Source organism: Apus apus, chromosome 3 (genome assembly GCF_020740795.1).
Source record: "Apus apus isolate bApuApu2 chromosome 3, bApuApu2.pri.cur, whole genome shotgun sequence".
Classification (NCBI taxonomy): Eukaryota; Metazoa; Chordata; class Aves; order Apodiformes; family Apodidae; genus Apus; species Apus apus.
In genome coordinates this window covers 33253343-33278182 of record NC_067284.1, presented here as the reverse complement: position 1 = coordinate 33278182, position 24840 = coordinate 33253343, and the positions used below count along the sequence as shown (strand labels likewise).

At 43.3% G+C, this 24840-nt stretch overlaps 1 protein-coding gene across 1 annotated transcript; it reads right to left on the bottom strand.

The window, feature by feature from the left end:
- Positions 1-466: 466 nt before the first annotated feature.
- Positions 467-20324, bottom strand: ATP6V1C2 (ATPase H+ transporting V1 subunit C2). Its single transcript, XM_051614728.1, has 13 exons — positions 20300-20324; positions 19244-19395; positions 18181-18248; positions 13426-13511; positions 8357-8451; positions 7585-7676; positions 5249-5347; positions 4120-4188; positions 3112-3204; positions 2599-2692; positions 2195-2292; positions 1656-1785; positions 467-847 (listed from the first exon to the last, which is right to left on the bottom strand). The coding sequence occupies exons 2-13, from the start codon at positions 19370-19372 to the stop codon at positions 752-754; spliced, it is 1149 nt and encodes a 382-aa protein (XP_051470688.1). The 5' UTR covers positions 19373-19395; positions 20300-20324; the 3' UTR covers positions 467-751.
- Between the last annotated feature and the right edge of the window lie 4516 nt (positions 20325-24840).

Sequence of the window (24840 nt, the reverse complement as noted above, 5' to 3'; positions counted from 1 at the left end):
AGGGAATCAGGACTGGGAATAAGGATGGTTACTGCTGCTTTTTTAATAAAAATAGTATTACATTTTGTTGCTCACCATGTCTTCTGTACTGGTCTCTAGTGAAGTGACCCTCATGTGACGGGATAAGGAATGAAAAAACTTTCCTTTCAAGGAAATAACTTAATATGGATATTTGTCTTACAGTGTTTGTAAGAGACTGCCCATACCTCGTGCTTATGGAAGGCAGTGTAAGAGCCACTGGTAGCCAGCTAGCAGTAACCTGACTGCTGATTTGGGGCAGGAAGTGTGCAGGAAGCTGGGGCTAGAAGTCATACTACACAAAGCTCCACAGCAATCTTAAGCTTTTCCTTTTTTTAAATTATAATAGAGCTTGGGTTTTGTTCTTATGCTTTCTACTTTTTTTTTCTAAGTTTGCTTTGTTAGGAAAAACAGGATTGTATGCACCTAGTAGATCCATTAGCCACCACACTTTTTAAATTGTTTTATTTCAAGTCCAATAGCTATTCCATCTTTGTAACATAGCAAAAAAAAATAAATACTACCATAGTGCCTCCTGCCTCTGAAATATGTTTTTGTAAAACTATGAAGTCGCTGTAAAAATTACTGGAAGCGGTAGGAAGATCTTGGGCAATTATCCTGCTACAGCATCTGTATTTTAATTTTACTTTCAGCAGCTAAAGATTGTTTTACTGTAACATTAGGATCTTGAAAATTAATAACTGAAGCCTGAGCTTTTTTTTTTTTTTTTTTTTTAACTGCAGTCAAGAAGACTGAGGTCAATCTTGAAATAGACGTAAGGATAGTATTCTTGATTACTCAGTTGTAAACCAGGGATGTCCATGCCAGGCTGCAAAAGGAAACAGTATGACTTTAGTACCAGAAAACAAACTTGCACAGTTCCAAGCTACAGTGGATTGCTTTTGTGCTTTGCAGGTGGAATGGAGTTTTATATTTGCTGTGCTCAAGCTAGGGAATTCACCACTCAGTACCTGGTGTTTGCTTGGTGTTTTCAGGCTGCCTAACGCAGTTAGCATTGAAAATTCAAACTTGGCTGTTGCAAGTTAATGAACATGTAGCATTCTTGTGTACTTCAGCTGTACAGCAACTTGGTTTCTTCTCCCTTCATGCACTGGAAATCCTATGCCTGCTGGTTTGAGGCTGTCTTTAAAAGCCTACTTGTTTATCCTAAATCACTTGTGCACTCAAGATATGGGGAAGGAGAAGGCAAGTACTGCTGCTTGCTTAAGTCCTCGTTTGAGGTATTTAGTCAATGACAGCCTTTTACAGGGGAGAGAGGTGTCAGTTCTAGCATTTAGTTCTGAATTAATTTTTCTTGTGTTGATCTGAATGTTTACAGAAAACTTGGACCTTTTTACCTAGAGGAGCTGATATAATTGAGCAGACCTGTTTCAGTAGCTGTAAACTTCAGATGCTCCAGTTGAAAATGTAAGCAGTGTCTACACATCTCCATCATAATCTGAGCCTACCCGTTACCCCAATCCAATCTGTAACCACCATGGATTAGAGCTGCAACGAGGGCTTTTAGCATTGCAGAGTGTGAGGAATTGCTTGCTCTATTCTGTGGATGGTGAAAGTGGTCATTTGGCTAAGCCGAGACAAGCTACAGCACATGCAGTCATTGTCCAAATACATACATCCATTATACTTGCTGCTGCAACTTCATCCAGGTGTTTGAAAACCACGTTTAGGACATCTCTCAGGCGTTTAACGGATTTCCTGTTAGGCTGCAACAGCATTGCTTGGAAATTCACTGGAAGGCCATACCTTGAAAGAAAGAGGTCAACAGACATGATCATATCCTGGGTGGGGGCACACCTTTCCATTCCTGCCTCTTCCCTCTCCTGGCACACTAGCTGAAAGTGTGCTGCAGTGCACCATCTCAGTGGTGGGGTGCTGCCTCCTTATCTAAAAGCATTTTCTTTCTGAAGCTGAAAGTCAACTAACTAGTGTATTTCTGTTTTCCATTTCCCTGTTAAGTGCCCCAAAATGAACTGGTTTTTATCAACTTTGTACATCACCTTTTTTTTGTGGTCATCTGTATTGTCTCCTGTGAGCTTCTGCAGTGCGGTGTGTAAGGGATGTTCCCTCCCACAAAGAAACTGCCTCGGGAAGAGAGCTGTACATTTTTACTTCTCCAGGAACTTCTGCTGGCACTGTATGTTTACCCACTCACCTCAGGACAGATTCAACAAAAACTCTCAAGGCTTTCACGTGAATCCAAGCCACAAATGCTTCACTGAAGTTCACTTTCAGCCAGCGCAGTAATGGACCCTGTGAGAACAGACACAAGGGTATTGTGATCCCCTTGCTGTGTGAAGCTGCTCCACAGCTACCACCACTGAAGCCTTCGTGGGCTGTTGAGATAGTTCTCATGCATGCTGTTAGGGGCTCCCAGTTTATGAGAAACTCAAGTGACCTTGGGCAAGTTGTGTTATCTATCCTGTCCCTCTATTTTCTGAGCTAAAGGGTGCTCAGAGGAGACTGCTGGAACCGTAAAGCCGTAGCGCAGTGAGAGGTGCGTAGGCACGCCGGTAGCAAAGGCTAGTATGTGAGCCATCAACTCAGTGTGCTACTTACATATTGTTGTTTCTTATCAGAAGCTAATTTCATCAGCTCTTCCTTTTCACATTTCAGTTCCTTCTCATCAAAATAAAATTCTCGAACCATGAACCTAGAATTGAATGACATTTCCTCTCACAAGCCATAGTCCAAGAAATATGCACACTCATTTCTTTTCCCTCTTGAGAAGCAGGTACAGGATGTTTCAAAGTTGCCTGCCATGTCACTGGTGTGGTATGTGGAGGGTGGGACTTGAAGTTACCCCCAGAAGGCAAGCTTCCTGCTGTCAGTTGCATGGCATCAGGAAGGACAACTGCAGGATCTGTAGTTTGCTGTGTTTACAAGATCACTGTATCTGCTGCCATAGCTCCTTCCCACCCTGCTTTCTCAGTGGCTTTAGGGCCAGCAGCAGCCCAACCAGTAAAGAAGTCCTAAAAACCAGTGAAGGATACAGCTGTGCTGAAACAAGCCTCACCTGATCCACATCATCTGGTTGCTAGCCTGGCCTGCCTAGCGATTGGTGCTTCTTACCTGTTCTCCCTGGCTTTAGCCTTGAAGTCATCCATCACTTTTCTAAATAGGGTCACAGTGAAGAGTCCTCCCTCTGCATCCTCAGCAATCATTCTGTGGGAGGGAAATTCACGGCTGTGTTTTGACAAAGCACACCCCTCATGCTTTCTTTACCTTCCCCTTTTGCAGTTCTTTTTTTCATTTATGATATTGAACAACACCCTCCTTTTCAAGAACTGTGACTGAAAGCAGGAACAAAGACTTTACTAGCACCAGCCACACTAGCTTCCGTGGAAAAGTCCCATGAATTAAGTTCCTGAACCTAATCGTAATACACACTCTGCCTGCCTGATTTCTCTTTGCCTTCTGGTAACATTTCCCCTCTGTCCATGCACATGTGTTTTTGAGACAGGCAGTAGCCTTCTTCTTTCTCTGTGTCTTCTGCTTCTTCCATTTCAGATATTAGCACTGTCACCTCTTGTGCCCTCAATTTGACCTCATGATCTGCGGGAGCTGAGCAGCAGAATATTTAATTCCTAGGAAGGATTTTTTCCTTACAGGTGAAAGGATAAGTTAATATGGCATTTGCTAATGCAAATGACAGTACACTTAATTACCCTATTCTACAGCAGGAAGCAATTAAAGATGCAAAGATCTTAGTAAAAAATAGTTTTCATAAATTGGTATGTGATTGCATGTGTCTGAATTATTTCTGGATTATGTAACAAACTGTCTGTTTTACCCAAAAAGCAAAGGCCCTGACTGAAAGTAGAAAGAATTAGATTACTGGAAAAGGGAACAACAGCTAATTGTAAAAAAAAACTGTATTTTTTTTCCCTAACATTTGCAGGTCCCTTCAACAGAGTAATTTCTGATTTTGGTTGAGAATTAGATTGGGTAAATCTATCTGTTAACATGGAGCCCATGCACTAGAAAAGTGATTTCTTCCAGAATACAGCAATTTGAGGGGCTGAAATGTGGCAGGGATCTCTGAAACAAAAATGAACCTTAATTTGGAATTTCACTTACTTAGTGGAGCGAGGCACTACCATATCAGAGAGGGATTCATAGGTCTTCTGCCACTGTACATAGCTTGACCTTTGAGCAACACAAAGCAAAACACAGTAAATAAATACTATATACTAGAAAACAAATGTGTTGATAAATATAGTTAATTAAGTTAATGGCTTATGGCACAAGGGTTGGGCTCTTTGTGCTTCTTTATGTGATTAAGACACATTAAGCTTCTCCCATCCTCTCCTCTCCTAGTCACCAGCTAGGGAAATGTTTCCCTCAGTGCTGCAACCCTCAATCCTCACTTTGTGTCTCGGCACAAGGAATGATCCAGAGCAGGAACCTGATGGTGGGAAGAACATGGCTTTTGACATGTATTCCCAGGTTGCCATACAGTGTCCCACAGTCCAGGACCCCTGCAGAAGCTGCTCCTGACCCATGGGCTGGTGTGGGACATCTGCTATGTGCAGTCCCAGAGCTGATCTGGTACTAGACTGCAAACATGCAAGTGCCAGCACCGGGAGAAAGGGAACGGAAAGAGTTTGCAAAGTTGCTCTGTTTATAGAGGGAATCTGAAAGAATGTGCACATAATAAACTCAACAAACTTATCTCATATAGCTTTTTGTAACATGGTTTTCACAGAAAAGTGATGGTACGGATATGTGTGTGTGCTGGGACGGGGCTAAATGGAGAGGAAAAGCTTTCTGTAGGCTTCTGAGAAAGACACTGCATAACTTCACAGCAGATGGTGATGGCAGTCATCCTGCCTGCAGGCACTTATGGATACACAGAGGCTAGCATAGGCCTTTTGAGTCCGACAGGTCTAATTCCTTCTGTGAAGTGGCAAAGTTCCAGTAAGAATCTGTTTTTCCCTTTTTAAATTCCTACCATTTCTGGTTGGAGAACCCACTATGACACCTTACATCCTGTTTCTGTCCTGCGCCAAGTTCAGAGCAGTCTTTGTCTCTTGTGCCAGCACTACCCTCGGTAGAAGCTATTCTTTCTCTTTGCTAACAGCTCCACTCATGTCCCAGCCGTGGTGCTGATGAGCTGTCCCAGCCTGACCCAGTACTGCCTGGATCTGGCACGTAGACCTGAAACTGAATGCCACATGGAGCGCGTGTGCACGCACTATTGCCTTACTTTGGCACCACGACAAGCAGTGTGATAAGATACTCAGAATCCAGAACAAAGTCTTCTTTATGCACAATGTCTGCTAGGGTCCGAGTCAGCAGATTTCCCCTGCAGTGAAAAGACAAAGGAAAAATAACATTAGCAGGAACCCAGCAGAAGCACACTGGAGGTATTGTGCTGTCAGTGTAGTTGCTAATTGTGTAGAGGTAGAAGGCCAGGAAGCAGGTGGCTGAAGGACACATCTACACTTCTAAAGTGGCCATTTAGCTATTTATACCACAACTAAAACCAACAAAAAAGCAACTAGTACTAATGGCAAAATATTGCTGACTAGCACTAGGCTAGTTTACATCCTTTCTCTATGTTAAATTACACCGTTCTGCTGCTATTGTTTTTACAGTACAGGTGTAGATGCTTGAGATGTACACACCTGAAGTTACCACCCTGCTCCCAGTCATTACCGCATCTTGTGGGGAGGCTTCTGCTTTCTGAGGCTGCCTGTTGAGCTGCTTGAGTGACCAAGCTATGTCAGTATGGACCTAAGCCACCAAAGCAACCCCAGCATATCTGGACTGCCATGGATGAGCTCACAGAGACAACACCTCCAGCTGAAGGACAGTGGGAGCAGCAGTCTCATGTGAGTTGGAACCTGCAGGATGGGGTCTCTTCACAGCCTAAGCCCACTTGACCACAGTAAGTCCCACTAGTGCTGCACACCCAGGTAGGGTAGATGGCTGGGACTGGGCCAGGCACGGCTAATAGGGACCAGGTGTGTGTGAGAAGAGAGCAGCTGGCCTCCCTGTCACTGGGAATGAGTGAAGTTTTTGGCCTGAAGTTCACTGTGCCAGTCTAAATATTAATTAACTGGCAAGTACCATCTAATTAGATGTTCAACGCAAGCTAGCTGGCACTGTAGGTGCCAGAGATATGTAGACACCAGAGATACCAGCATTTAAAGTCGGACGTTACTGTGAGAGCAAGTTAGGCCTGGACCACGAGTTCTGTTCTTTCTCCCTGTTACTTTGGTGGAGGCCCAGCACTTCTCACGTTCCCCACACTGGGCTTCTGGCTCTCTCCAGGTGCTTAAAGCTGACATAGAAGCCAGAGAGATGCTGCACGAGTGGGCTGGGAATATGAAAAGTGCCAAGAAAAGGGAAATGGGAGCTCATGTCCCCTTGTCCCTCCCGCCTGCCCGTGATTATCCACATGCATGTGGCCTGACATGTGTATAGCTGCCTCTGCTGAGCTGGAAGCACAGTGGTGCTGGCTGGCGTGGTGAGCCTTGGGCACAGAACTCAGAAGAGAGAGGGGGAGCTGCCACTGCCTTACAGCTCTGCCGCAGTCCCCATGTTGAGAAGTACTCCATGAGGGGCAGGATTTTTTGGACAGTCATTCTGAACCACCACCTGGAGTTATTTGGTTCTGTGTTTTCTGGTGTGTTCAGCAGGGTTGATAACCAGGCATGCTCATTTTAGCTCCCCATTCAGAACAACATTCCAAACACCCAGGGGTTTGGTTTGAGCCCCTTTGAGTATCTTCCTTGGGTAAAGACTGGTTTCTAGCAGGCTGCCAGCCTGGCTACCATGCCAGAAGGCAAGGATCTGTGTCCTGTGCCCAGAGCAAGGGACTCAAGGAGGAAACAGTGGCACATATGAGCATGTATTGGCTGAGGGCTTGCACAGCATCATCCAAGTTGCTCTAAATTTACTACTTACTGGAATTTACTATTATCCCCAGTGATAATCTGGAGAAATCTAGGTATCAGCACTGACATAGGCAAGGACCATAAGCAGTTGAAGAGAGGAGAGAGCATTTGGGAAGCCCTGACAGATCACCTGGACTAACAGAATGAAACAAAGAAAAGAAAAATGTAAGTGGGTTATGCTGGTGAGGCAGGTGCACTGGGGAAGGTGAATAGATGCCTTTGCATGGAATACCATAAAGCCAGCTTTCTGAACAGCATTGCAGTGATCCCATAGGAAACACCTCCATCTTGCAAAGGAATCCACCGGTTGACCCAACATTTCTGACTTTCTGAAATCTCATCAGAACAATACAGTGCATTTGGCTTTGACTCTTTCCCAAGATTGTCTGCTCACACTGCCAATAAAATCCTATTAAGAACTGTAGTCTCCCTGAGCTGATTCTGAGTCGTGCTGATCACACCAGCTCCCCTCTCCCCAGTTTTTGCTGGGTCTGTAGATGCTCAGTATGCCCCAAAGCCAGAAAAAAATTGTTCCCAGCAGAACACACATGGTCCACACACAGCAATGGGTGTGAGCATGCACTGTCCTCAGCTCAGCCATGTAGTGTTCCAGATGTGAACAGGCATGTGCTATACTTACACAGTCTTTTTCTCCAGGCTTTGCAAATTTCCTTTAATGTTGTTGTATGCAGCTGATCGGGTCTTTAGGTCTGCTTCTATTTGAGTCACTTGCTAAAACAAAGTACAAGAAATGAGTCAACTCAGCTCTTGAGGTGTTGTCATCACCCCCTCCTGCTACCTCTGCACCTTAACGCAAGGACACAGCTGTGTGGCCCTTGTAAAACCACCTGATGGTGGCCCTGAGAGCCCCATGTTAAGAGCTCCTGTGTAGCAAAAGCCTCTCCAGAAGGTAGGATCCAGTTAGCTGTTGCTGTGTGTGTTATAGCTGTATATAGAAAGCAAGTTCATAGTTTCATTTGTTATATATATGTTGAACAACACATCATGCCTTCCTGAATGGATTGACAGCGTCAGCCTGCAATGCATTTCATTTAATGTCAGGCTAACAATATCACAAAAGGGCTCCAAACATTGAGAATAATATGGTAGTATATAAAATCAATAAATAATACAATCCAGGGGATTAAAGTGAAGAAAACATGTAAATGTACTCTAGTAAATCTGATAGTGTGTCATATGCTTATAGACTGGCTAAGTTTAAATATATGTATCATTATTATTATAGTAGAAATTAAAATAATGCTTCAGTACAGAGAGTGGGCTTCTGAGCTTGTTGCTGCCCAAACCAAAGGCAAAGCTCTCACTGACTGCCATAAGAGGAGGGACCAAAAACTACCAAAAGACATACTTCCCCATGCTGACATTTTCTTAAAATCTGGAGTACAATTTACCTTTGCTAATGCTTCTGATACATTCTTCAGCGGCTGCTTTATGGGATATTTGGCCATGTCCCACTCAAACCGTGTCAGGTAGCTAATTAGGTCAACTGCAAATGCAAAGTGGTACATTAAAGCAGACAGCTTAGCAGATGGCAGGCCAAAGCTTGGGTAGTAGTCCCTAGCTATAGCCTAGGCATAACTTCAATTACCATTAAAGATGGGAGTGAACCAGAAGCCCACCTCGTATAAATCCTCATAGAAATGTGATCTAGATCAAATCTGCACAGATCTTATGCCCAATTTAATTGCCTTTCTAAACATCCCCACATTTTGAAGTTGAACCAGAAATCTTTCCTGCATTACACCTGACAGTATAGAACAAGCATTACTATAACACTAGCTGTATCAGCAGGATACAGCAATGTGCAGACATTCTTCTTTACAGCAGAAACAGCTTCATGTAACCTTAATCATGATTATTGCAATATGCCTGAATTTAATCCAGGAAAGAGCTATCAGAAAAATACTGGCCCAGGACCAGGAGGGTTATTGCAAGTTTGATCGAAGATATTAAGAGCATAGCTGATGTTCCCCTCTCTGTTATTCAGTCAAACACACACTGAAATCAAACCAGTTCAGGCACAATAGGGAATTTCTCATGGTCTTTGAGCACAGATCTCCCCATCTCACAAATAGTCACATGGTGTTTTCCTAAATGGATTAATCCAACCACAGCACCCAGTGACAGAAATTCACAGCAAGACTCTGTGCATGCAGCCCCCAAAACAAGGCACCCTTGGACCACAGGAAGCCACAACTTATATCTAGAATAGAGGGCAGCTGACACATCACACTCAGCTCCCAAGACAGGATCATGCTATTTAACTTTGAAGACCGAGGCCCCTTAACATCAGAAAACATTAAAATTTGGTACATTACTGTACCAAATAAAAATTCTGCTGTAGTAGCTGATGAAATAAACTCTTTGCCTAAGTTGAGTCCCGAGAGCCGTAAGAGTGCCAATGACACCCCTACATAGTGTTCTTTAGTGACTTTATGGGATGGGATAAACTCACAAGAAGCAGAGGGCCTGGGACTATTCCACTGCAGGTTAGGGAGGCTAGAGAAAGGCATCAAGTAAGGTCTCAATGTCTGGACAAAGAAGTCAGAGGCAGTGTCACCTGCAGGCTTTCTTCCAGACTAGGAGAGTATCTGGGAAGTTGCCCTGGGGTGATGGCAAGCAAACCAAGCTTAAGGTGCCACGTAAAAGGAGGGGCATGCTGAGATCATTCAATGCTCTTAAATGCCTTGTTCAGAGAGTTAATTCGGTCTCACGGTGAGGTTTGAGCACAGTTTCTTGTGGGCTGGACTTCCAAGGTGCAGGAAAAACTTTACGAACCAAAATGCATGAGAAGGAATGTGAAAGTTGTATAATTGCCATACTACCAGGCTGAGGGTACTACCCTGTCTCGTGTGATACTGAATACCCTTGGCAGGAGAGTGCTATCCTTTCCATGGGCTTCTCTCACCCCACAACAGAGTCAGTTTACCCTATTAGATTTCCAAAGCATGGAAAGTCTTATGTTAGGAGGAAATAGGCTTCTTAGCAAAGGATAAGCTGCCTCAGATTCGGAGAGTGCTGGCATGACAGCACTGGCCTCTCTAAAACCACAACTGTGTAGAGCTCTCATACATCCAATGTGTGAGAGGAGTCATGAGGCAAAGATCCAACTCTTCCTGCTAAGGTCTGATAGGGAATCAGTAAATTCTCCTGCACAGGGAGAGTGCATGTAAGGGGGCACAACTGCAGAAGGCAGGGAGAGCTATCAACACAGCTCCTGCGTTCACAGGTCTCCATCAGTGCTTGCTTGTGGTCCCCAGGGGCAAGGTACTGAGGTCAAAACTGCTTGAGAAATAAATTTCATTAAGCACTTTCAGCATGGGGCACACAACACAAGGATTTCATCCTGCTGCCTCTCTTCCAAGCTTAGGCTTTGCTAAATTAAATGAGAATGAAACCTGCAATGAGAATGGTGTTACTGGACTGTGCAGAGGAACAGTGTCTTCACAGGCTCTTTAAAGACAAGCATTGACCTATTTATAGCTGAGGAGATATTAAAGTTCCCTACTTTCTAGGGAAGACCTACACATACCCTATCAAGGCTATCCTTGCATCCCTTGAATCTCAGCAAAATTCAAATATTAGGCAGTTAAGCACAGCAGGAATTCTCAGCCCATTTCACAAGTCACTCCTGACCAGTGCTCTGGTGCTGGTGCAGTTTAGATAAGCAGCCTGACATCGGGGATAGCACAAACTGCTGTGAACATACAAGCAGAACTGAGCTTAAAATCCAAGGAGTCTGAGCACCTTGATGCTGCACCCCTTATTTATGGAACCTGTCAGGTCACTTCTAAAAGACTTCACATAGCTGCCTATCCAGGAGACATGCTTCTACCTACCCCAACGTGCTCACAGCTGCCTAGGAATTCCACAGCCTGAATCTCTCATAACTCTGATTTACTCTCCCAGCTCCAAGAGGCAATGTTAAATACTTGCCCTTCGAACCACTTCGTTTTTCAAAATCGTTATATTCCCCATTTAGCTTTTGTTTGAGCTCATTAAAAAAAAACAATGGAGTTATTCCACCACTTAACAAATTTTAAAATTAATTTAGGTTTAACATTATTATAAATGGAAGAGAAATTGGCCTGGACCTTTGAAGAAAAGTTTAACTTACATTTCACATTTTTTATCTTGTCATAAGCAAGAAAGTATTTCCTGCTGTTCTGATATACTAAAATTCCCTTTATTACACAAACACATTTTCCATACATCTCCACATGGCTGCTCCTAGCTGTTGCCCACTGGAAAGTGGTGTATGTGTTCACTTAAATAAAAGCACTGTGTTTTCCAGTACTTTGCATTTTTCTTCACACAAATCTAACCAAACAATTGTTAGACACACAGCCACCATCGTCATCAGTTTGTGGACCAAACTGCTGTCAGGAGTATATACAACTGAGATAAAATAAGAAAACTTGTATAGTGTAACTTAGAACAAAACTTGAATTTGGATGGTCTAGTAGTCTAAAACAGGATTATGCAGCAAGAAGTTGTGTCTTATAATTTTGTTTCTGATTTCATGACCTTGAGGAAGTCTTCAGCTTTAGGGTCCTTTTGCTAACCAGAAAGGGGAGGAGGAAGAATGTGTACAGCAAAGTTGGTGCTGCTTATGAAGAATGACACTGGAATGTATTTGGAGAATCCTCATATACTAAAGATTTTTTTTTTTTTTGCCTTTTTTTTTCCCCAACATGTAGTCAATAATCTTGGAAAGGTTAATGTTTTAGTTTAATATAATTTGTTGGATGACCAAATCTAGACAGAGGACAGAAATTAGTAACATATACAAGTAATTTCCATATCCTTCTATTACAACACATGCAGAGTTGACAAGAAAGGAAAATGGTGTAAAAAGAGGAAACAAAGAAAATAAGTTAAACCTGTTGTTTCTCAAGTCATAGGGATATCGTGATCAAGCTATGAGGTTACTTGAGAAATCCATCGTAACCTGATCACTGTATCTCTACAACCAGAACAAGACTTGTGTCTAGCACTAATACACACAAATGCATGCTTGTAACAACACTGCAACCATCAAACCTCAACATACTTTTTAGACATTTCATTTTATCCTTTAGCCCTGAAACACAATAAGTGGGATTATTGTACTTGTCAAGCGGTTGCTGTCATAAAAAATCAGTCTTACTTCATGCAACAGTGATGTTTCTAAAATAACTTCCTCCCCATCCTCTACACATACAGATCTGAAGAACAACACTGCAGACAGCCAAAGGCTGATGGGAGTGTGCACTGTTAGATGACTGACAGGAGGTTGTAGTGAAGGGTGTGTTGGCCTCTTCTGCCTGGTGACCAGCGATAGGACAAGAAGAAATGGGGTCAAGCTCCACCAGAGGAGGTTCAGGCTGGATATTAGAAAAAAATTACTCACTGAAAGAGTGGTGAGGCATTGGAACAGGTTGCCCAGGGAGGCGGTGGAGGCACCATCCCTGGAGATGCTCAGAAAAGGGGTAGACATGGTGTTTCATGAGAGGGTTTAGTGGCTAGAGGTTGTAGGGTGGATGGTTGGACTTGATGATCTTAAGGTCTTTTCCAACCTTGACGATTCTATGACAGGTAAGAGTGTCACCTTACATGCCTATAACTAGCATGTGTAACACATCCAACTTTGCTGTACTTTTCCAGGATAGTTAGGAAGAAATTTGCTCTGAAACATACGCAGGGTCTGATAAAACATGCAGAGAACTAGGGGCCATCAGTTTTGAAATGTAATTTTGTCCTTCACACAGGCTTCCTTCAGAGCCTTGAGTATTATACTGGATAATAAAGGGAAGAAATAAGTTTGTGGAGTTTATAAAAACACCATATTGATGACTTGGAGATGCTGCAGGGGAACATACAGTAAGGTAGCAGGCTCCCAGGGCCCTCTGGTATGTCAGAAGTGCCTCTGCCATCACTGCCTGCTCTTCTCTGCTACACAACCACTGCCAGCCAGGGCAGGACTTCAGAGGAGAGCATACAGCCCAAGCTACATGTTTTGGAGCTGTTGCCTCTCACATTCCCCAGTGATGTCAGAAATCCACAGTTAACAATGTGCACTGCAGGAGGGAAAGCAAATCACTAACAGATCACTGACAGATGTCATGCAGCCACACAGAATGCTGCCTGTAACAGATCAAGCCCATACAGGGCACAGAAAGGTGCTAGGTAATTTAAGCAGTGAAGAAGGATGTCTCCTGCTTTCCCCTTCAGTCTTCAGCTCTGGTTTTAGAAACTGGTTCAGTACTAGACCCTAAACAGTGTCCTGGAAGCAAAGCTGGCAGTGGATGAAGCTTCTGCTAACTTTGAGGAAAATGGGAGCCCACTAGATGTGTTCTGAGAAAAAGTTGCTGATGGTTGTCCGTTCTAATGTGTGAGATTTTCAGTTTTACATGTTCATATTCTGAAGCAAACACATGCAACAACAATGCATTAAAATATCCACATCCCCAGCACCTACCTCCATTGGCCAGAAGATTTTCCTGGACTTTATCTTTTGAGTCTTCCATAACTTCTCCTATGTACTGGGCTATTTTCTTTATTACGCTTAGGTGTAACAAGAGAAGCTTTGTTAGTAAAGAAACAAAATTAATATAAAACAGTTGACACAATGGCTGAAAATCTGTTCCATGGGATGCTAAATTAACCCTTGAGACAAGGTTCTTACAAAGTAGTCAGGGGGAAATGACAATATTCTCTTGGTTGTCCTGGAGAATTTTGTTCTTATTCCTCTTCTTTAGGGGACTCTCTTCTCTTTAGCAGGGTGCACAAAACACTCCTTTAAGGTGTGGGAGAACTAGATTCCAAACTTCCTTCTGCCTGATCCAGAGCAGTGAACTGGACACAGCCCTTCCTGGAGAACATTGTCTCCACACAGTTACTTATGTTTTGCTTATTTTAAAAAAGGGATTCATCAAGTCCCTCCAGCAGTAGATCGCCCTGGTCCTAGTAACAATGCTTGTCTCATATAGAACAAGCACCTTTCTGGTTGTTTTAGTATCCCTCTGTACTCAGAAGTATTCACAGAACTTGGCCTTCAGTTCCCTAACCATCCCAGCCTGAGGACACCTTGGAAAAAAAAGCAGTAGCTAAAAAGTAACCACCTGATCATGACACTGGCAGAGACATGAAGTGGACATAATCCTTGGTGTGGTGATATGGAATGAAAAATAATGACAGGCTTCTTCTCCCCTTCCTTCCTTACAGAGGGGAGACTACAACAGCTGCAGATGAGCTGGAGACTAGAAGGGCACCTGAAGTGTTTGGACAACATGTCTTGTGATATCCTGTGTCTTTCAAAAGTTCAGAAAAGGGACTTCAGACTAGGTACAGATACCACGAGAGCATCAGAGAAAAAGATTTTCTATGATGTGCTACAAAGCAGATATAGAGGCCATTTAAAAACAATATTTCATAGAGGCAAAGATTCCCTCTATTTCCATTCCTCTGAAGAAACTCACAGTCTTTGGAAAGGTTTTCCAGTCCTGTTATGGAGAGGAAAAATCTGAGATTGCTGATGTTGCCAAGAATGCAGTAGTCAGAATTCCTGCTGTTTGTAGTCATTTAACTTTGAGAAGAGAAGACCTTATAGAGGCCTTTCAATATATAAAGGGAACTTATCAAAGAGATGGAGACTTTTCACCTGCACCCATAGTGACAGGACACAAGGCAACAGTTTTAAACTGAAAGAGCATAGGTTTAGATTAAACCTAAGGAAGAAATTCTTTGTGATGAGGGTGGTGAGACACTGGAACAGGTTGACCAGAAAGTTGGTAGATGCCCCCTCCCTGGAAACATTCAAGACCAGATCAGATGGGGCTTTGAGCAATCTGGCCTAGTGGAAGGTGTCTGCCCATTCCAGAGGGGTTGGACTACCTGATCTTTAAGCCCCGTTCCAACACAATCCATTTTTCTCATGACCCTGCACAGGTGCAGTTCAGAGTGTCTGCAGGAGAATTCTACACCATTGTGCTCTAGCTCACAGCCCTCTTAGTGCTGCACAGTTTTCCACCATTTGGCTGCAGCCACCTAGGGACCTGGTGCCAGCTAAGTACTGCTGGAGAAAGCAGCCAACAGGAAAGTGTATAAACCCAGTAGCTTTTCCAAGGGACCTGAGCTGCTTTTGTTACTGTTGAGTGAAGCTGGGGGCTAACCTGACAGCTGGGACACAGTTAGTGCTGGTACCTCTCCACAGGTATAGACGGTGGGACATGTATGCTCTCTCATGCACTCAACAGTCCCAGCTGCCCAGGTGAGGCTTGGTTCACTCCCAGCCCACATGCCCCAAGGTCCCTGCAGGCAGGACGCATACACTGGGGGAAAGCAATGTTCTCCAGTCCTGGCCTTGTCTCCATACCTTGCCTTGCATCCTGTGAAATGCAAGCAGGATTCACTCATCCTGCACATTCCCCTTGCAAAGACAGAGCAGGCACCCTGTGCACCACTGATGTCTGAGGCAAGCAAGAGGAATGAGAGGAATCAACCCCCTGGACACAAAACAGAGAGCAGCATTCACATCCAACCCTTAAACTCTGCCTTGAGATGAGATGAGTGCCACCATGAGCGATATCGTGCTCAAGTGATGCATTATAAAAGAAGACAGTTTCAGCTAAACTGCCTCGAGAAGTAGTAATAAAAACCTGTAAAGAGAATAATTCCATTTAGCTTATTATTATGGCTTGGAAGACTCTCCCATTTTGCTTCTGAAATTGCTGCCATGTCATTACAAAGGAAAAGAAAAGGAATAGAAAAAAAAGAAGAAAGGAAAAAGGAAAAAGGAAAAAGGAAAAGGAAAAGAAGAAAAAAAGTCTAACACTCTTCAAATTGTACCATGTATTAAAGGGTGCTACCAGCTAGGACTCCAAAATAGTGTGGGGAGAAGAAGTCCTGCAATCTGAGGCCACTGCAGAATGCTCTGCTGATCAGGGACTTGGGAGAACCCCCTGGTAAGAGCGACTGAGGGGACTGTCAGCTTGAGAGAGCTCCATGCTACCACACGGTGACATGGAAAAACACTCCACCTCTCTGTGTAAATAAATAATAAAAGTATGTGGAAACAATAGATCCTGCAAACTCTTGCCCCTTCTCTGCTGTCCTGGCAGGAGGCAGTGCTGACAGGTTTGTGCTGCCTGGCTTTACTGGCAGTTGTGTTTATCTAGCAACAGTTCAGCAGGTGGCTTTTTCAGAGGAGCAGGAACTAAATGCTCAGGTCATTGAACAGGCTCGTAACCCTCTGGATGCCATTTACTTACACGAAGTGCAAGTGCTTGGCATTTTAACCCTTGAATCACAATGTAGACTCGAAACCCTGGGCATTTATTTAACACAAAATGCTTTTGTATGTCCTCGTGGGACTTGCTCTCTGTTGATTATTCTCTGCTATTACTCTAACACATTCTTCTTACTTTTTAACATATTTTTCAATAAATTTTTTGTATTTCTAAATCTAGCTCGTCCTTTCTGATTACCTAACTGGACAGGCAAACAAGACAAATGGGAAGGGTCCTTACCTCAGCAGGTTACAGTGGCAGGAAAAGGGCTCGCTGACCCTTTTGCTCAGTGCCAGGAGTCAGTACTGGCATTAAAGGGACAATTAGTGGAGTAAAGTAGCGTTCAGCTTGAACAAGGAGCTGTACCATGTTGTCGAGTTAAGACAAAGGTAACAGAAAGAGACAGTGAGCCTAGGGAGTTTGTATTGGCATTTCACTTAAAACTACCCTCCTGATCTCACATAGATCCTACAGATGGCTTTTCAGAAGTGCTAATTCCTTATAAATCTGGGAATTAGTAAAGCTCTTCTGAAAATCAGTTTTGCATGATTTTTTGGCAGGCTGCAAACCCAGTTTACGTTGCTTGGCTACCTGCTGCCTTGAGTAGAAACACCTTCCATTAGAACAGATAGCAGGTAGTTGCACTGTCCCTCCCCCAATTTTCGCCCATTTTCACTTCATTCCAGCATGAAAGATCCATGAACCACAGGTCTGAACATGTTTACAAAGAATTTGAAGCAGTTTTCACAACCACATGGAGAGGGTTACAGCGAAGATTTTCTTGATGAATTAAGTATTAAATTGCTCTGTCTTGCTAAAAGTCCTGAAAAAGTGATTCTAAGGAGATCAACATTGTGTGTAACCCTGAGTAATAAAATGTAATTAATCATCCCAATACAGACTCGCTGTAGTACCAGTAAAGTAAAACAAAATATCCTACAGAGAAAGATATTACAGAAAAAGTTATTCAAACTGCCTAGCATAGATGTACACAGCTTATATCAGTGTTTCTGCATGCTTTTGCAGCCACCAGACAAAATGTATGAAAGTATTAAGCATATTTAGACAAGCAAATCCTTATCATTCCTAGCTGGGGAAAAAAATGTCAAAAAGCTTCAGAGCTGACACGTCCCTCTATGCCTCTGTGACCAAACCCACAACTATATGTGGGGTATGCTGCCAAAGAAAAAACAAACTGATAAAACCCCAGCAACAAAGTCTACTTTGTGCTATGAAGTATCTTACAACCTGGCATTTTCTCAGCTTGCTGTATTATAATATCCTTTGGTCAAGTGAGCCACTTTGGCCCAAAAGGCAAACTGAGCAATGGTCAGCAAGGAGATCATGTGAGTTTTCTGCATAAGTAGGTTTGATACAATGTGAGTCAATATTCTGATTTTCAAGGAGTTTAAGTCTGAGGGGGAGAGAGCTCCAGATTTCAGTCAGAACTTCTTCCTTAGAACTCCTGTATCTGGCTGAAAAGGGGCAGAAGGCTCAAGAGAAATATTATCAGAAAATAAGGTGGGGGGGGGGCTTCATACTCTCCTGATGTTATTTTACCAATTTAAGTTTCTGGGTGAGATGGGACAATATTATTTAAAAAACCAACAAAAAACCCAACAAAAACAAAAAAAAAAAAAACACAACCAAAGAAAGAATCTTTTTTAGCAGTTCCCATTAAGGAGCATGCTTCCACACTGCCACTCAAACAGATTGCTGTGCAGACAGAACTATCACTGACTTAATTAATCCCAATTTAAAGGAATGGTCCTTTTTTTGTGTTGACTCTATGGCAATCGAAACAAGGGTTAAAGAAAGCCTATCCACTTCAATCCAGTTGTAGTTGAGGCTGAACTGAGACAGATCAAGGTGAACACAAGGACATTCCACCCCATAAAAACAATGTCTATCTCTCATTTGTAGGTAGTAAATAAGATCTATTTTACCTTTCAGCAAAGCTATCAAGTTTTCCCAACTCATCTGACAGACCAACAAGAGCATCCAGTGTCCCCACCTGTGGAAAAGAGAAGTAGGTGAAAGATGCACAAGTCTGTCTAAGGCTTCTGTTGGCAGAACTTTATTTACTTAGTGGAAAATAGTAGCAATTCCTTTACCCAAGATCTAGAGCATAAAAAGCTTTTTCCAATGAAGGAAAAAAACACGTGTAGTCTCAAGATTGCACATCAGTGTCTTCCTTCTGTTTTCATTCCTGTATCAAGCAGACTGGTCTGTTACATGACAAATTTGTGACTAGAAATGCACACAATATACATCCCAACAAAGCTGATGTATTGAGAGAACCAAGCGAAACAGCACTTACTCAAAGGGGGGTCTCTTTACATTCTTTGCTGTTACCAAAGACTAAGCCTCTCCCAAGCCATTTCCTCAAAGACCAACATCTGCTTTTTGTATGACTCTGTGACAGTCATAGTCTTATGTTTATGGTATTGCAATATAGTACTGAAGAATTTCTTGTAATGTTGTAATAAGGATTAAACAATGCATAGATATTTTAAAAATCATTGATTAATACTCTTCCTATTTATATGGTGATATGAAGCTGGGTAATGTAGCTGAAAATACACAGACATCCATTTCCCAAGGACTAATGTGCACTGTAGCACTTTTTTCTCTGTCAGCAGTCTTACTGGCACCATCCAAGATACTTAACTACTCCTGTTGCATTATTGAGCAAAGATGTAAAATGCTGTATGACTTTGATGACTAGGAGTAAATGGAACATCAAATGCAACAAATCAGTTATTTAACTGGTCATCTTCACTTCTTATACATGTATTCATCCAGTGTGAAGGTCAGCTTCAAGCACAATGACTCCTTTTCTCTCTGATCAATTTTCAATTGACTGAACACAATGCATGCCCTGACTGCAATCTTCTTCTGCTCTCTGCATATTATCCCAAAAAAGTTAAATCCCACATTTATTCCAAAACTCTCTAGTCCTGGCTAGTGCTGCTGTGCCACCCATACCCAAACCCCCTCCTTGTTTACCTTTAAATCTGGAATATGGAATTTGCTGTTGCTGGACAGGTTGGATTTAGACGTCACTGTGTTAATTCTCTCCCATGCCTGCAGGTTTGTTTTATCTCCAGGGGCAGAAATTAGCCAGAACTCCGACATGATACAGTATTTTCCCTTTGCCTCTGGTCACAGTAGAAACACAAAGCAGGTAAGTGGCTAAAAGATTACTGCACAAAACAGGCTCTTCCAGAAGAAGATAAAAAGATAGAACAGATTAATGCTTTTTTTCCAGAAACACAAGGAAAGTGAGTCAGTCCTGTGCCTCAGGCTGAAGTGGAACATGACCTTCTTCAGAATGTCACGGAAAGAGTGTGGTGGTTCCTCCTCTCTCAGGGTTGTTCCATCCAGTTTCTGAATGAAGAACTGAAGCTTCCTCCTCCCCTTTCCCCTCCCAGCCTGTTCCGTTCCCATTGCACTCTTAAATCCAGTCTCCACTGTGGAATGTGGGGACTTCACTAAACCATCAAAACGTAAGTAAGGATTTCTGTTTGATAAATACTGCCTCTCAATTTTTTTACACTTGTAGGCAAAAGTGAAGGCAGGATGTAAAAAAGACCTCTGCTGAACACACAAGCTGCAAGAGATGTCACTGGCAAGATGGAATTCTGCTTTCCCCCGTGTTTTCCTTCCCAGGTTGGATAGGAAGGAGCCGGAGGAAGGCAAGTCAGGGTGTACAGAGGCGATATCGGCAGAGCAACATAGGTAGGACAGTCTGGAGCATCCACAGGGGACAACTGCAGCGGAGCTAACAGAACCGATCGGGGCAGGACAGCGAGAAGCAGAAGCCGCACACACCTGCCGTAGATGTCACATAGATCTCTCCCCGCAGCCTCCCAGGGGCGGGGGACAGGGAAACTTTGACACTTGCCTCCCACCCAAGCACCCCCCCGAGGCGGCCGCGGTGCCTGCCCTCTGCCCGCCCTCCCTCCGGGCCCCGGGGCGGGGGTGCGGGGCTGCTCCTCGGCGCGGGGGCTGTGGTGCTGCCGGGGCTGCTGCCCGCACCTGCCCGCGGCCCCGCTGCCTTACCGCGCCAGCTGCCCGCCCGCCGCCGCTCCCGGTGCGGACGGGCCCGGCGAGGCGGGCGGTGCGGGGCGGAGCGGTGCGGAGCGGTGCGGGGCGGTGCGGGGCGGGGAAGGGCAGCGCCCGGACCCGCCCCAGGAGACGCGTCGGGGTGCGAGGGGATGGAGGGTCCCTCTCGGAGCAGGAGGATTGAGACAAGCGCTAAGAGGCGGTAAACAGCTCCAGCTCTTGCAGCGGTTCTTATTTTTGCCTTCTTTTCGCGTTGAATTCGCAGCAATAACGCAGAGGCCATTTGTTTTCGTTAAACATCGACTGCCCTTAGCCCGCTCGGAAGGTTTTGGAACGAAGAAACTTTTAGGAAACTTCTGTTGCTGGGACTTCCCCGGGTGCTTTATTTCACGCATACTCATGTGGTGCAGGAGTCTACAAGGCAGTGATGCTTCTTCCCTGGCAAAAGATAGTGATGGCTTTTAGTTCTTGCCACGTCTTGAGTTTGCCTTACGTTGCTGTAAGTTTGCTTAAGATACTAGGAGTGTTCTGTAGATCATGTGGAGGAATGTTCTGCAGACGCTTCTAAACCAGACAAGCTCCAAAGGAGACCAGAGTCCACAGACTTCAGCACCTGCCCTTGACCAGCATCTCTGCAAGTGGGAATTCAAGCCCCTTATAGAGAGTACATGGTGCACCCACTTCTCCTCTTCATAGACTAACCACTACACTATCATACAGTACTTCGGCAAACTCTCCTACTACTGGTGCTTTCTTTTCTTCAAAAGTGTGCATTTTTTTTGCTCATGGTTCTGTTTATCAAATGCCCAACAGGAAACTAAACAGAAGGATGGTCCCAGTTTTCCTCATGATCTGTTCTAAATCAAGAGGGTTTGAGTTGCTGGGGTCAGGCAGGTCTAATCATGCACAGAAGCAGATCCCTTGACACCTCCATGAACCTCAAATGAAGGCCCTTAATGGGTTTATTTCCAGCACTAGGTAGAAGAAGCTGTTGGAAGACATCCTGAGTCACAGTCTTGGACTTGGCCTGTTGCATTTGAGTAATGATTTAGGTAGCAGGTACAGGTCAAGGTCTTGGAGTCTAAATCAACAGGATCTTTAGATTAGCCAAGGATTTATCTTCCTTTACTTCTCTTTAGTGATGTGCAAAAAAGCAATACATGTGTGGAAGAGGAGAGTCTCTACCAAAAACTCTTCAGAAAAAGACACGGCAAAGATTTGTAGCTGAAACAACCAATCTACGGAGGTTTTTTTTTTTGCTTGTTTGCTTGTTTTGGTTTATTCTTTTCCCTTTCTGGGCTAGTTAAACATTCAGTGCTCATAACTTTGATTATTCTAGTTCTTTTCAACCATGGTGTCCCCTAGGGCACAACAAAGGACTTTCCAGAAGTTACGCATAAAAACTCACAGAGCCATGTGTGTGATGGCATTCACAGAAATAGTGATTATTGTTTAATCTTACTTTTATTTATTTAGACTATACATTTTAATAATGCAAACAGAATTAGCTGATGTTTGAGTATATACTTCATACATTTCTACCCACAGACTAGTGGTCTGAAGGTACAGTAAACCTTATCACCTAGATAAGGCAGTTCTTTCCTGTCTCAAACCAAGTACAGTTTTTACTGGATCCTTGCTGCAGTCTCCAGCCATGGAAATGCTTTGCACGGTTAATTTTAGAAATGTTACACTCTCATAAGCTTCTTACATTTAGAATTGTGTCAGTTGACACTAGTGTTCACAGACAAAAGATGTTACTTGCTGCAGTGGTGCTAGCTCTTGGGATGCTTTAGACACAGATATAGTGAATAAAGTAAAATCCAAGCTGAAGGGTTGTTGGATTTCTAGATTCTATAACACACGTTATTTCCCTTCCTAAGTGTTTTTATTACAGTAATGCCTTTTTTTTTTTCCCCTCTTATTTTTTCACACAGAATCATTTTCTTTGGTTACTTTTATTAAAGTGGAAAAAAAATTGCAACTTAACTTACTGTTTGAATAGAAAATTATTAAGGAAACTTGATGTAAATGCCTAAGCAATACCCTATTGAATGTTTTCTGTTACCACATATCCTGGTTTCACTGTGAATTTTTAATGTTTTTTTCCCTCATTATACTTTTTTCAGGCTGGCTGAAGCAGCAGTGAGGATGGCAGAGGGACGGAGCATGTAGCCCCACATGCCATGGGATATGCAGAGTGTGCTGCACGCTCTGGTGGCAACACAGCTCTGACAGCTCATGCTCCCCTACCATTTCCCTGTCTGGTACTGCATGTTGTGCCATGTGATCTCAAAGCGGTTTAATTCCCTCGTGATCATCATGTGTCTTTCCGCTCTCTTTGATCCACCAGTGTAATGAACATTTCTCTGACTTTGCCTCTGTGCTTCTGTGTCCTTCTTCAGTTGTCACACCAAGGAACAAAACTCTGCCTCCAAACAGTCATTAAGAGCATGGAAATATCCTGTTTGAAGTATCTCCCAATGCAAGTATCTCTAACAGTCAAAATTAATTACCTAGACAATTCTGACTTCGATACTAAGAAGAAAGCTTAAGTGTTAAGCTTGCAAAACAGCAACTACAGAGCTGTAGTTCTCCATAAAACAGTTTATACACCTATTATGTACATTAACTGTTTCGTCTTCTCGTAATGTGTGGGTTTCATTTCCCTCTGCTTCAAATAATCTTTTAAACTCTACATCCAAGTCCTGTGTGTTCTATTGCTATTGTATCAATGTATTTAAAATTACAGTCTCAAATACTTCAGTGCAGGAACTCTTAAATAACTTGATAATGGATAATAAAAAATATTATTTAAATGAAAACATTTCTCTGTGTACTTTGAAGATCAGTGCACAAACTATTTCTTTATCATAATTCCTCAGCTGTGTCTCTTTTCTTAATTACAATAAAGAATATTGGAATAATGGTTATTCACTCTCTCTGTACTGTGATGTGCAGCATGACCTTCCTGATGTGTTGCCTTTATACACTGAAAATGACGTGTTGTTTCCATGTGAATATAACTCACAACTCATAATTAGATGTATGTATGTACTGAAGGGGCACTCTTTAGTTATTAAAAACAGCAAAGGTTACGTTCAGTTTGCTTATCACCACATCGTTTCAGAACACTGCACCATGTCTGTCACCAGGTAATGCAAACTCTGACACTAGAAAAATAAAGAAAAAGCAACCAAAATTATTTGCTTTCGGTTAAAAGCATCCTGTATCAGAACCTGTTTGCAGTCAGCACATCTATCTGTTCATCTGTATTCATTTGAATGGAAAATATAACATATATCATTACTACACACATGCACACACACACACAAAAGGTAATTCTATACAGGAAGCAAAATGCTTTGCCAAAGCTTCTCCTGCATTATTCAGATCCTGATTTTTCTAACTCTCTAGGAAGTGTAACAGAAAGATTTGGCTGCTCTTGAGTAATCTGGACTGAAATGTTAATAGTCTACATTCCAGTTGATCTTTTCCCCTTCAATTTTTTCACAAGTCTTAAATGTATTATTGGCCAGGCTCAGATTTGTCAGCTTTGCCTGAGAACTGAATTAGACTGAAAAGAACAAAAAATGTATTTCAAGAAACTTGAAATAAAATGCTGCATGGCCAGAACCCCTGGGTTCTATCCCTCTTCTTAACTGTGGTCAGTTAAATACATCTGGAGAATGGGTGAGAGGGTCAGGAATCCTTGGGCACTCTCCACTAAAGGAAGTCACATAATTCTCCCGTCTGTAAGAATCTCTAGAATTTTACATCACTAGGAAATCTTTGTGGGTTCAGTCCACCAGACCCTGGCTGATGCCTTTTGAGGTGCCCCAGAGCATCCTGTTGGGCCTTCAGCTGCATTTTCAGGATGATACTGGTCTTCTGCCCATCTTGTGTCACTTCAGCCAACCCTCTGCGGATATCTAGGATTCCATAGTGCATCCCGAATGGCACAAGAACTCTACGTGTGGACAACTGAATTCTACTTTAAACGCCTATCAACAGCCAGTGACGGTCCAGGTAATTAGTCAGCGGGACCTGGAAATGATGGAGCAGGCAGCGAAGAAGACACCTGGTGGCTACTGCCCTACATTGCTCCTCAGGCTTCACCAAGAGCACTTGCTGGGAATGAGATTCCGCTGCCTGAGACCCTAGTGCCACTGGAGATGTCCTTGCACATCACGCCTGGCCTCCCGCTCGGGCCGCAGTAGGGCATGGGTTTCCCATGGGTCAGCCCGATCCAGGTGTCCTGGGTACCATTCGGCATCCCACGTGCCACTAGGCAACCTGCTTTTAAGCAAGGGAAGCCTTAGCTCTCTGAGATGCAAGCTTAGACATCCAGCTCCTGTGCAGACACCTGCATTTTGGCTCGCTGGTCTCCCACGAATCTCAGCTCTACCGTCCCCAAACACGAACTGGAAGAGAGTCCTTCCTAGTCAAGGTGTTGGTGTCATACCTGTTGAAATAGATAATCCAGGGAATATCCTACATAAGAACTGAAGCAGCGTCACTTTGCACTTTGTACTGGA

Excerpts from the sequence above, each read along its gene's own strand:
- ATP6V1C2 (XM_051614728.1), bottom strand. The coding sequence starts at position 19,372 with ATGTCGGAGTTCTGGCTAATTTCTGCCCCTGGAGATAAAACAAACCTG. Across the intron at positions 1,786-2,194 it reads TTTGTTGAATCTGTCCTGAG|GTATGGCCTTCCAGTGAATT; the intron begins GTGAGTGGGTAA and ends CTTTCTTTCAAG. Across the intron at positions 848-1,655 it reads CAGCAGCAAGTATAATGGAT|CCTGGCATGGACATCCCTGG; the intron begins GTATGTATTTGG and ends TTCCTTTTGCAG.